The 12,393-nt window shown below is 36.1% G+C and overlaps 1 protein-coding gene across 10 annotated transcripts in view; it reads right to left on the bottom strand.

The window, feature by feature from the left end:
• Pbx3 (PBX homeobox 3) overlaps positions 1-12,393 on the bottom strand; it is a 223,286-nt gene that overhangs the window by 42,765 nt on the left and 168,128 nt on the right. For 9 of the 10 annotated variants that reach the window (XM_070013712.1, XM_070013696.1, XM_070013740.1 and 6 more), the window contains one exon: positions 9,329-9,570. The exons of the other annotated variant lie outside the window; for it this stretch is intronic. In XM_070013712.1, the coding sequence (XP_069869813.1) occupies positions 9,329-9,570 (242 nt within the window). The remainder of the gene's footprint in view (positions 1-9,328; positions 9,571-12,393) is intronic. 10 annotated transcript variants of the gene reach the window in all.

Below are 12,393 nucleotides of genomic sequence, written 5' to 3'. Positions count from 1 at the left end.
ATCTTGTCTCCTCCATATCCATACACATTTGTTTAACACACAAAACTAATGTTTTCTTTATTCTTGATGATAGCTATTCTTAACAGTTGTAGATTCAAAACTCAACCTTTTTCTTGTCTTTAAGTTCATACAACTGAATGTGAAATTGCACAGTCAGATAGTGGGCAAACACAGATAGCAGAGGAAACTTTAAGAGTTCAGCAACCAATTATAAAAACTTAATTGGCCACTATACCTATCCAGAGAAGCTGATTTCAGACAGCAGATCCTAATAACTACTTTGACAGCAAGAATAAATCTCTTTTAAAAGCAGATGCCAGCTGGGCGCCAGTGGCTCATACCTGTAACACTAGTTACTTAGGAGGCTCATATCTGAGGATCGTAGTTTGAAGCTAGCCCCAGCAAGAAAGTCTGTGAAACCCTTATCTCCAGTTACAGCCAAAAACATGGAAGTGGAGCTGTGGCTCTAGTGGTAGAGTACTAGTACTACCCTTGAGCACAAAAGCTCATGATAGAACCCAAGCCCTGAGTTCAAGCTCCAGTACCAGTACACACACACACAGAACACGCACACACAGCCGGTACACACACACAGCCAGTACACACACACAGCCGGTACACACACACAGCCAGTACACACACACACACACACACACACACACACACACACACACAAACACACACACACACACACACACACACACACACACCAACCCAGCCAAGTGCATGATGCACATATCCCAACTACTAAGGACGCTGGGCAGGAGGATCACTCAGAAGTTTGAGGCCACCTAAGAAACATGTTGATACTCCAAACAAAAAATGAGATGCCCTTCAACTCTGCACTTGTAACCATTTTATAGATGTTTATGACATAGCAAGTAATACTAGTTCATTACAATAGATTATATATTTATTGAATGCTCATGAAATTTAAAAAATTGTCATTTGGGGACAAAAGTCAACATTTAGATTTTGTGTAAGCCAACTGGAGTGAGAGCAATATGCTTAAGGAACAGCCAAAAGATGAAATACTTATTGCATCTCAAATTTCTTCTGTAATTACATGGTTTAAAGACCTATCTCATAAACATTATGCATGGATTACATTATATAATGTATGTAAATTCTTTGTACAAAATTGGGAATATAATTAATACTCAACAAATGGAAGTTGTTATTGACCAGACCATGAAAATAAACATTTATAAAAATCCGCACTTGTGTGTCACGTCTATAAGCAAGTCCCTAATTACCTAAGATAGTTCTGTCCTATCAATATCTGCACAACAACACTGCTTACAAAAAAGTTGAAAATGAGTATTCGTATTTTCACAATAAAAAAAGAAGAGTATTCAAATATAAAACAATTCATTTTATGCTGAAGTCTGTGACCATATATAAAATTAGTAAAACCAATCAACTACTAACAATGGGGAAAAAAGAACTATTCAAAAACTCCTTCCAGCCAAAAAGAACCTTTGGCATGAAGACCAACAAATAAAGTTCAACTTGATGTGATTGTGCATACCTATAATCTCAGTTACTGGGGAGGTAGGATGATCACAGGTTCAAGCTAGAGTGTACAATTTATTACAAACTTGTCTCAAAGCAAAAAGAGTTTATTTGCCAGAAAAGCACAAGACCCTGGTCAATCTTCAGTACTGACGGGGGAAAAGTAAAATTTTTCTTTTGGAGCAATGAGTTAAAAAGCCTTGCTTGGGAACATGAAATAAAATTTTACATCAAGGGGTGTGTCTATCCTGCTCAACTATTAAAAAGAATAGTAAAATTGAAGCCAAGTGTGATGACTCAACTCCTGTAATCATGGCTACTAAGGAGATTAAGATTTGAAAGGTCTTGGTTCAAGGCCTACCTAGGCAAAAGTTAGCAAGACACCCCACCTCCAGCCCCTGACCCCGCCAGCTCAACAAACGAAAGTCGGGTGTGGTGCCTATGACCCCAACATAAACAGGAAGATCATAGTCCAGGCTAGCCTGGTATAAATGTGAGACCCTATATGAAAAAATAACTAAAACAAAGGGCTGAAAGTATGACTTAAGTGGTAGAGTGCCTGTAGCAAGTACAGGCCCTAAATTCAAACACCAGTACCACTATTCAAAAATAAAGAATAGCTGAGTGCTGGTAGCTCACATCTGTAATCCTAGCTACTTAGGAGGCTTAAGATCTGAGGATCACAGTTCAAAGCCAGTCTGGGCAGGAAAGACTTTGTGAGACTCTTATCTCCAATAAACTACTCAGAAAAAAGCTGGAAGTAGAGCTGTGGTTCAAGTGGTAAAGTTCTAGCAAAGGAAGCTTAGGGACAGTGCCCAGGCCCTAAGTTCAAGCATCAGGACCATTACAAAAAAAAAGAATAACAAAATGGAATCAAGTACAACCTCTAATACAATAACATCAGTACTTTTTTTTTTTTTTTTTTTTTTTTTTGGGCCAGTCATGGGGCCTGAGCTCTGGGCCTGGGCGATGTCCCTCAGCTCTTCAGCTCAAGGCTAGCACTCTACCACTTGAGCCACAGCACCACTTCTGGCTTTTTCTGCTTATGTGGTGCTGAGGAATCGAACCCAGGGCCTCAAGCATGCAAGGCAAGCACTCTACCACTGAGCCACCTTCCCAGCCCCACATCAGTACTTTTTAATCTGGTAAAATAAAATACCTTTATAAGTAAGGGCAATTTTGCCTTTGCATATAATGTAATGCATATAATGTATATATTTTCTAAAAGAACAAGGACATGTCTTTACAATAGTTTAATACTGCAGTGATTTTTTTCCATTCTCCTACTATTTCCAGTAGTCTCCAAGTTTTAAATGCTTTGCAGTCTTTTGTTCCTGCTAAATGGTACCTGATTGGTCTTGGGCACACTCACTGTGTACGTCTGAGATGAATTCAAAAGACATATGTGAACTCAGAGAGCATGTTCCTAGATGCTTGGAAAGAGTTGAGACCTTTACAATACTTTTGCCTTTAGGAAAAATGTATTTCAATATAATTATAGTAGATAGCTTTCAATGTGTCATCTCTATTATAGCAGCTGTAAATTATAACATGAATTTGCCTGTATACAAGAATTTCTTCTGGTACAAAGTGGGAGAGGTGCATGGAGCATGGTATGTCTTTTCCTTTTTAACTGAGAACAAATGTTGAGATCAAATCTTATTTGCATAAAACAGTGCATTTCCTTTTGGTGGAAAGGAAGAACAAAGACAGACCAGCTAAACTAGAGGCCTTCAATTCCTTAAATCAAAACAAAACAAAAACAGAAACAAAAACAAGGCTTCTTAGGTTTACTGGAATTCACATATTCTAAATGTTGGGCCTTGAACATACTTAAAAGGTACAGTAAGGTCATTTTCCAAACATGTATCTAATCAACAAGAAAACAGAGAAGTGGTCAGGTTTATCTCAAATCTAGAGAGAAACAAGCATTTAACATAAAGTATCACAAGAGAGTTCCACTGCAAGTCTTGGAAAATTGTCATAGCCCTGCTAAGTGTTAGAATGAACAACACAAAAATATAGTAGTTTTATTTCCTTTATGGGGTGATAGTAATATTCAGTAACTTTATTTGAATATATATTTATATATATACATATACACATCTATTTGCATATAAATATACACATATATTTATATATATTCAATACCTAATATCTCAAAAGCATTTATAATTGAAATCAAGAATCATTAGATCTGAGCCTATGTAATAGAAATACATACCTAAAAACATTTACACACACACACACACACACACACACACACACACACACACACACACACACACACACACACACACACACACACACACACTGAGCCTTGAAGCTTGGATTTCACTTTGTTCAAACTGCTCTAATCTGCTTAGCTTTGTAAATGTGGTTGTGTTTATATAATAATTTACTGCAGTGGTGGTGTTTGTTAATTTTATGGCAATCTAAATCTAAACAGGCTTCAGATATATTTTCATTATAGCTTCATTACAAAACACAGTATAGTGAATAACTTCCAGATTCCAATGTAGTTTATTTCTTTTAGTAAGACTCAACATAATTTTCTAACAAAGCCTGTTTTTAACATATATGTTCTTCCTATTCACTGATAAGCTTTCTGTCATTCAGAGTATCTGTGATTCTTTTAAGGAAGAAAATAATTTTTAGAAAATCACTGAAACAGTTGTTTTTCCATCTGCTCTACTCCCATTTCAAATATAATCCCACATGGACAAATCCGAGGAAACCACAATATACCTGCATTATTTTCCTGTTCTGCTTGGATAGCAACATAATTCAATAAGCAAGGATGGCATATTGTCAGAAATGGATTTCTAAGTCTGGTACTAACTAACGTGTGACACTGGACAAATCATTTGACCTCCACAAGCCTCATTTTCTCATCTATAAAATAGAAATCACAATGCTATCTATTTTAGAATCCCACCACTGCATTCACTTAACTCTGTTTAACCTTTCTAGTAAAGTTTATGCATACCTCTGAAAGGTCTATATGTTCTTGTGCCCTCCAGAATTGAAAGGAAAAGTCCTTTGGGGGGAAAAATCACTGATCATAATAACTTAGAATTATGGACAGAAGAGCTATAAAAGCTAGATCTAAAGACTCGTCTAAAACAACAGAACCTACAGGAAAATATGTACAATTTAAAATTCTGGTGAATCTGCCAAGCAACCATTATATTCCATATTTTTGTTCATAATGTTGCACAGATATCATATAATATATATTATATATATATGATATATGAATTCCTTCTGAAAATGTTAAAAACAAGAAAAGAAATATTCATTTAAATTATTAGGCTGAGTATATTTAGAAATAAGGAATATAATTTAAAATTTTCTATTTTTCTGGCCAGGTGCCAGTGGCTCACACCTGTAATCCTAGCTACACAGGAAGCTGAGATCTGAGGATCATGGTTCAAAGCCAGCCATGGCAGGAAAGTCTGTGAGACTCTTATCGCCAATTAACCACCAGAAAACCAGAAGTGACGCTGTGGCTCAAGTGATAGAGCACTAGCCTTGAGGTGAAGAACTCAGGGATAGTGCTCAGGTCCAGAGTTCAAGCTGCATGACTGACAAAAAAAAAAAAATCCTATTTCTCAAATTTAAAACAAAGAAAGAAAAAATTGAGTGCTATGTGTCCAGTTTTAAGCCCCAAAACAAGAAACAAAATGACCAATAGCAGGCCTGTAATCCCAACTACTTTGTAAGCAGAGACTGGGGGGGACTGCAGCACAAAGCCAGAACAGGCAAAAAGTGAGTGATACCCTCCAGTGAAAAAGCCAGGCATTCTGTCATGTGCCTGACATCCCAACTATGGGTAGGAAGGGCATACGTAGAGGGACTGAGGTCTAGACTGACAAAGAACCTCACAAGACCCTACATAAAATAACTTAAAGCAAAAATGGCTGGTGGTATGCCTCAACAAAAGAAAACAACAAACAAAAATCCTTGTGATTTGATTGTTATTAAAATTCTCATGCCAATTTTTAAGGGACTTTCTAAAACAACAAGGCTCAATTTCATGCCTTTGACTGATGCCAATTTCACCTAGCTTCCAAAAAGGGTTAAGATCTGTTGGACTGAAGTTCAAAGCCAGCTCAACAGAAAAGACAGTGGGACTTTTAATCTCTGATTAACAAGAAAAGGCTGGAAAGGAAGTGGGGCTCAAGAAGTGGACTGCCAGCAAGAAAAGCCATGAGAGCTTAAGGCTCCAAGTTCAAGTTCCACTCAGTACCAGCACCCAACAAACAAACATTAAAAGCAGGAATGAAGGAATAGAATACTATGGTAAGGTAGTTAGGAACCACTTTAGTTCTTCAAGTCCAAAATGGAGATCATTTAGCCTCCAACATACATCCTTCCATGCAGGATAACTTGCAGCATTTACAGATCTATTTAACATAAACTATGCAATTAGAATTATACTACAAATTAGAACCATTTTCTACTGTTTATGCTCAGGGCAACTTTTTCAACCATGACTTATTTTCTTTATTCTCAATTATTCATATGTCAAATCAGAAAGTTGGATTTTTTTCATACACACAAGCATAATTTTTCCAAAATTCTTATCCGTACATTTATTACTATAAATGAGACACAGAATCCCAGAAATCCTACTTAGAAAAAATATTTTAAATCAATTTACATTGTACTTGATATAGTACTACATAAATCTTTCTACCCTCCCTGAAAACATGTTTAGCCCTGGGATAAAATCCAACATTTCTTTAATACCATCATATTCAGAATATTAGGAAAGGCATTGGGGCAGAGAGGATATGGTGGCACTATAACCTACACTACAGAGAAGGCTGATTTTGAAGGATTACAATTAGAAGTTACTTGGGGGAAAAGTTAGCAAGACCATAACTTAAAAATCCAGGTGTGGAAGTGCATGCCTATAATCACAGCTCTTTGGGAGGTGGAGGTAGAAAAATCATAGTCTCATTAAGGCAAAATCATAGTCTCATTAAGACAAAGGCATACCTTATCTAAAAACATACTAAAGCAAAGAGGTATGGAGGTGTGACTCATTTGAAAGAGCATCTGGTAACAGGCCCAGAATTCAAATCTCAATACTGTCCCACTAACTGCCCCCTCCCCATTATATAAAGACAAAAAGGGAAAAAAAGCTGTACAACTGAAACTGTTCAGGAACTTAAAAAGAAAAATCAGTATTAAAACTGAACAGCAGTTGCCAGGGAGTAATGGAAAGGGGAAGAGGAAAAAGAAAGATGGGGGGGAGGGATGGACCCAGTACTACTAAAAAAAAAAAATTAACTCACCTCAATAGGACCCTCACTTTACACTGAAGTCAAAATAGTAAAGGCAGACATTTTTTTTAAAGGCAGATGATAGATGAATAGTACCTAGGATCTTTAGGACAGTGCAAATACTGTATACAAAACCCAAAGTGAATCCTAATAATATAAACTACAGACTGGGTATGCAGTATCAATATTTACTGACTTCAACAAATGTATTATAGTTCAGGTAGAGAATGTTGATAATGGGAATAATGTGGCGGTAGGAAGTATATGTGATATCTTTTTACTTTCCTCTTAATATTGCTGTCAACTCCAATTGCTCTTAAAAAAATTAAGTTTAGGGGTGGGGGGGGAAGGGGGGAAGGGATGGGAAGGGGAAACAAAGGAGGAGGCTACAATGTTTGATAAGAAATGTACTCATTATCTTGCCCATGTAATTGTAACCCCTCTGTACAGTATTTTCACAATAAAAATTTTTTAAAAATTAAGTTTAAAACAAGAACAATAGCAACAAAAATACTCAGCCAGATGCCAGTGCCTCACAACCATACTCTTATCTACTTGAGAGGCTAAGACTGAGAAGATGGAAGTTCTAGGTCAGGCCCACAAAAAAGCTCATGAGACCCTATCTAAATAGAAAGGCTGGGTAATGTCATCCTAGCTGTGATGTGAAGCTTACATAGGAAGATCATGGTTCAGGCTGGCCTAGGCAAAGACTTGATCCCATCAGAACATAAAGGATTAGAGGTATGGGTCAAGCATTAGAGTGCCTGCCTTGCAAAAGTGAAACCCTGAGTTCAAACCTCAGTAACAACACACATGAAACAAAACAAAAAATTTGAAACACTCAACAGGACATCCCCTTCTCTCATACAAAATGCTAAAGTGTATGGACATTAAGAAACAATACATAGTAAAGTTAAAGTTGAAATAAAACAATGTCCAAAGCCTTCTTTTCTGTTCCTTTTCTTCTATTCTTTCAGTGGTACTGGATTTGAACTCTACCACCAAATCACATCTCCAGCCTAAGATTTATTTTTAAATATTTCACCTGAACAAGGTGAAGGTAGCAAAGTGCAGGTGGCTCAGCCTGTAATCCTAGCTACTTAAGAGGCTGAGATCTGAGGATCACAATTTGAAGTTACCCAGGGCAGGGCAGGAAAGCCCATGCGAGTGTTATCTCCAATTAATTAACAAAGAAGCTGGAAATAGAACTGTGGCTCAAGTGGTAGAGCATTAGCCTTGAACAAAAAAGCTCAGGAACAGTGCCCAGGCCCTAGGACTAGCACCAAAAAAAAAAAAGAAAAGAAAAGAATGTAGAGAGGTAGACAAAATAAGAATGGCAAGATGAGGATAGATACATAGAAATCTCTTTTAAGTTGAACTCTATGAAATTACCAATATAGTTATTTTTGTTAGTTGTTTTTGTTTGTTTTTTTGGAGACAGGGTCTCACTATCCTGCCTAGGCTAGTCTTCAAGTGATTTTCCTTGTCTCAGCCTTCCCAGGAGCTGGGACTATTAGCCGCACATACAATGCCTGGTTTGTAACTTTTTCTGTTCCCAAACTTGGCAATTTCACAGGATCAACCTAATAACTTCTGTTTATTTTTGTATGTTTTAAAATTGTCATTGTGTATTATATTTCTTATAAGAATTCTGTCAAATTAGAATTCCTCAATCTGAATGGTATTTTAGTTTCAAATTATCAGCTAAAATATGTTTAGAATAAACTACCAACATTTTACCTTTTGTATTGAATATGGGACTATTTCCCCCTACATTTTATTGCCTTTGAAAATTTGGAATCATTTTGTAATTGAAAAGATGTTATAGTTATGTTGAGATTGTAACCATCTTTTGGTGGTATGTTAAACAACAATATAGCTTAAACTCAAGAATATCATAGATTCAATACAGTATAGCTAGTGAGATTGCCAAGAATGGGAGTTTTAATCCTTTTTGTAATCAGGAATTTGCACACAATGCCAAGTATTCCCAATCCTAGTGTACACATGATTAAGCTGGGAGGTCTCATCCTCAAAGAGCCAGGCCACAACCTGCTTACTTTATCAAGTTAGCTCCTTTCCCTATAGTCTGGCACAATCCATAAGAATTACTTTTAGAGTTTATGACATAGAACCTAAAGGTTCATGATGCAGCGTTTACTTCTGAAGACTGTTTAAGCTTATGGATATAGCCAGTGCATAGTGTAATTTTACAGAGCTCAGAGAACCACCAAGTGGTGAGGTCAGAGGGGAGGAATGGCTGCAGGTGTGGTAGAGCATGTGGATATGAGGAATGAATAAAACTAAACCAAGTAGATGGGATAAGGCAGGGTTAGTTTCATCCCCCAAATCTCAAAGATCTTCACTTCATGATTCCAACCACTCACGTGGATTTTTGCCCTTATTTCTTTTGCTCTTTGTGTTAGCACCTACCCCTCACGGCCCTCGGAATTGGTTAGCACGGTCTAGTAGAAGAGCAATAGAGGGTTTGTGCAGGACTGAGAGTGGCGGCTGCTGACCTGTTCATATTTCTCCAGTTCTGTGTGATAGATTTGTCTGATCTGGGTCAATTTGGCTCTGTAATCTGAGTGTTCAATAGAGTTATCTGAAGAACCTCCAGAGGCTGCCGCGGCTGCAGCTGCTGCCGCCGATCCCCCACCTTTCTCAGGACCTGAAACCCCTTCTGCCAAAAGCATATTGTCCAGTCTCATTAGCTGGGGATCGGGAGGGTCCTCCTCCTGGGCTCCTCTGATGCTGAGACCTTCAAGGAAAGAGAGACAGAGAGAGAAGAAGCGAGAAACAGAGGACAAACAGTGTGAGTATTTTGTTTATTTGAGAAAATGAACAAACAACATCAGTGCACTACAATTTATGCTGAGACTTCTCTGCTCACATTTGATCAATAAGTGTAAGTATAAAAATTACTTTCGAAATAATATTTATATACATCCTGGAATTTCTAATACTCTCCTCAAATTTATCCTAGATTGAAATCTTACAAAGATTTTACAATATTTTAATCATCTAATATTTTAGAATATTTTAATCATCTAAGCTTCTCTGATTTAGGAAGGGAGAAAACCTGGGAGCTTTCGAAGAAAGAAAATATTCCCAAGGATATAAAAGAAACTCATCAAAGGGTGATTATTCTGTCTCTGTACAGTCAGAAAAAGAAGTAAAATTCCCATCAAGTAACTAATTCATAGCTATATCCCCAAATTGGAAAATAAATAGGATTAGTTGGCTTTTTCATCATGCAAGTTCAAAAGAGAAAGGCAACTATCTATACTATTATTAAATGAATGTTGTTAAGCAACTGTCATTAAACTATTAAACCAGCACACCAAACACAGTATTAAAAATGTGCCACTGACATGGCAATAGAGTGCTAGGCATAGTAGTCTCAATCTAATTTTGCTTTTAAATCAAGAACTTCCTAAGTGATGCCCAGTCAGCAACCTCTTTTGAGTACTATAGATCACAGCTGACAATTCATAGGTTTAATCAGGTCACACAGGCTTTATGCCAAGATGTTTTCAACAACACAGAAGACCAAGTTTTAAAATAATTATCATAATATAAAAAGCACTAGAGTCATGACAGCTCAAAATCAGCATTTTCATTAATGTGTAATATGATCTAAACTATCCCAGCCCAATTAACCTCTGTAAACCTGTGTAAAAAGATGTTCCCTACACTAGTTACAAGGCTACTTGGGGAAGAGGAGGGAAGCAAGTTGGCATCTTGCATGTCTGCATTTGGATGCTGTCTTTTGTGGCTGTGCCTGTTGTTTATCCACAGTGGTCCACATTCTGTGTTTAGTGTAACTTACATGACAGTAACATCTACAAGCTGCCAAGTACTCAACTGATCAACAGCCCTGTGGTTTTATATGCTAACCTAAAACTAGCATCAAGTCTTTTAAAAACAGACATCATCATAGATGTCCTGAATTATACCCATGGCATACAAAGCTTTTAGTTGTCTTAATTCAAATTCACAACTTTAATTTCCTCCCTCAGAACACTTTAAAACTGTCACTTTTATTTAAAAATATACTTCAGAATAATTTCAACTGGGTAAACCTCACCATACTTTAAAAATTATATCTATTGCCTGTTCAGAGGCAAATAAATAAGGCTTGAAAACTGTAATATATTAAAAACAATAATTTAGGGAAACAAAAATTTTGTTAACTATGTTCTCTTATAAAATAAAATCTCCAGCAACACATTCATTGCTGATAACTAATGATAGACAAATGTGTGTTTGTTATTTCTCCTAGATCTAGAAAAAAAATTGTCTATTGTTCTATAACTGCTCATTATTGGTTAAATTGGTATTTTTAACTAACCAACTATTTTTTTGCTTTCTAATTCACTAGACTTTTGTTAAGTGTTAAAATTTCTTAGCTAGGACATACCTAGTTTAACTACCAAGTTTCCTGTGCACTTGGCATGCAGTGAGGGCTTAAGAAGTCATCTTATTTTGCATGTGATACTGTTTCACTTGTATTATTTGCATAGGAGCTCCTTAAGTTTCTCTTTTAAATTCAACATTTGCTCACATTTTTGTGTATTCTTTGTTTCTCTTTTCTGTTTAAGGTGCTTCTCCTGGAAATGTGTTTTTTTTTTTTTTTTTTTTAAATCTACTTCAAGGTTTCATCAGGTTTCTCATTTTCCCTTTGTGCTTAAACATTGATCTTTCCCAGTGGACATGTGATTTTTTTTTAAATAGAAGATCAACAGCTGTAGTGGAAATTATTACACTTCTCTGCACAAGTGTGGCAAACAAGAGAAGATGCAGTGACTAACATACAGGGAAGTACACCTTAAGAGAGAGAAGGAAAACTGTCAGAAAGAAATACAAAAACACATATAAACTAAGTGGCCATCACTGAAATTTTCACAGGAACCTAATATGTATAAAAGCCATCCCAGATATACCACAAGGAATCTTAATAGTAATAGGCACAAGAAAATTTTTAAGTATGTATTTTCAGCTACTAAAATGTTTTTCTCTTATGATTAATTTCTTATTAATAAAATTTAAGCTAACTAGCTTGTATTTGCCCTAAGAACAAGAAAAATGTTTAAATGCAAAAATCATGTACATTAAATCTCATTAGAAAAATCATTTCTTAATAGAAACTTCATACTCCTTTGTATGAAAATACTATAGCATTTTGCATTTATGCAGCATTAAGAAGGCTATTTCTCAAAATCTAAGTCACTTTCATAATTATAGTTTAAAAAAAATTAACCTGAATTGTTCCCTATTAAGCAAAGTAATGATTATGGGCCCCTACTAGTAATACCTTGTTTCAAAAATTATTTTCAAATTGAATATTTGTTCAAAATAAATATTTTCTGAATTTATACTTAAGTAACAATTTCATTCCTCATCCTACTTACCTATCCATTGACTATTACTTAGCATACGAACCTTCCAAAGTCACATATGGCACACCTACTCTTCTGGGCACCTAAAAACATTTTAATGAACCTAAATTTGCAAGAGCCAGAGTGAATCAAACTGTGGGGTAATCAGAAGATCTTGACAGCTTCACACTGAAACTTGATAA

The sequence above is a fragment of the Dipodomys merriami genome, unplaced genomic scaffold, assembly GCF_024711535.1.
Source record: "Dipodomys merriami isolate MVZ:Mamm:240054 unplaced genomic scaffold, mDipMer1.0.p SCAF_11, whole genome shotgun sequence".
Classification (NCBI taxonomy): Eukaryota; Metazoa; Chordata; class Mammalia; order Rodentia; family Heteromyidae; genus Dipodomys; species Dipodomys merriami.
This window is presented reverse-complemented; position numbering and strand designations above follow the sequence as displayed.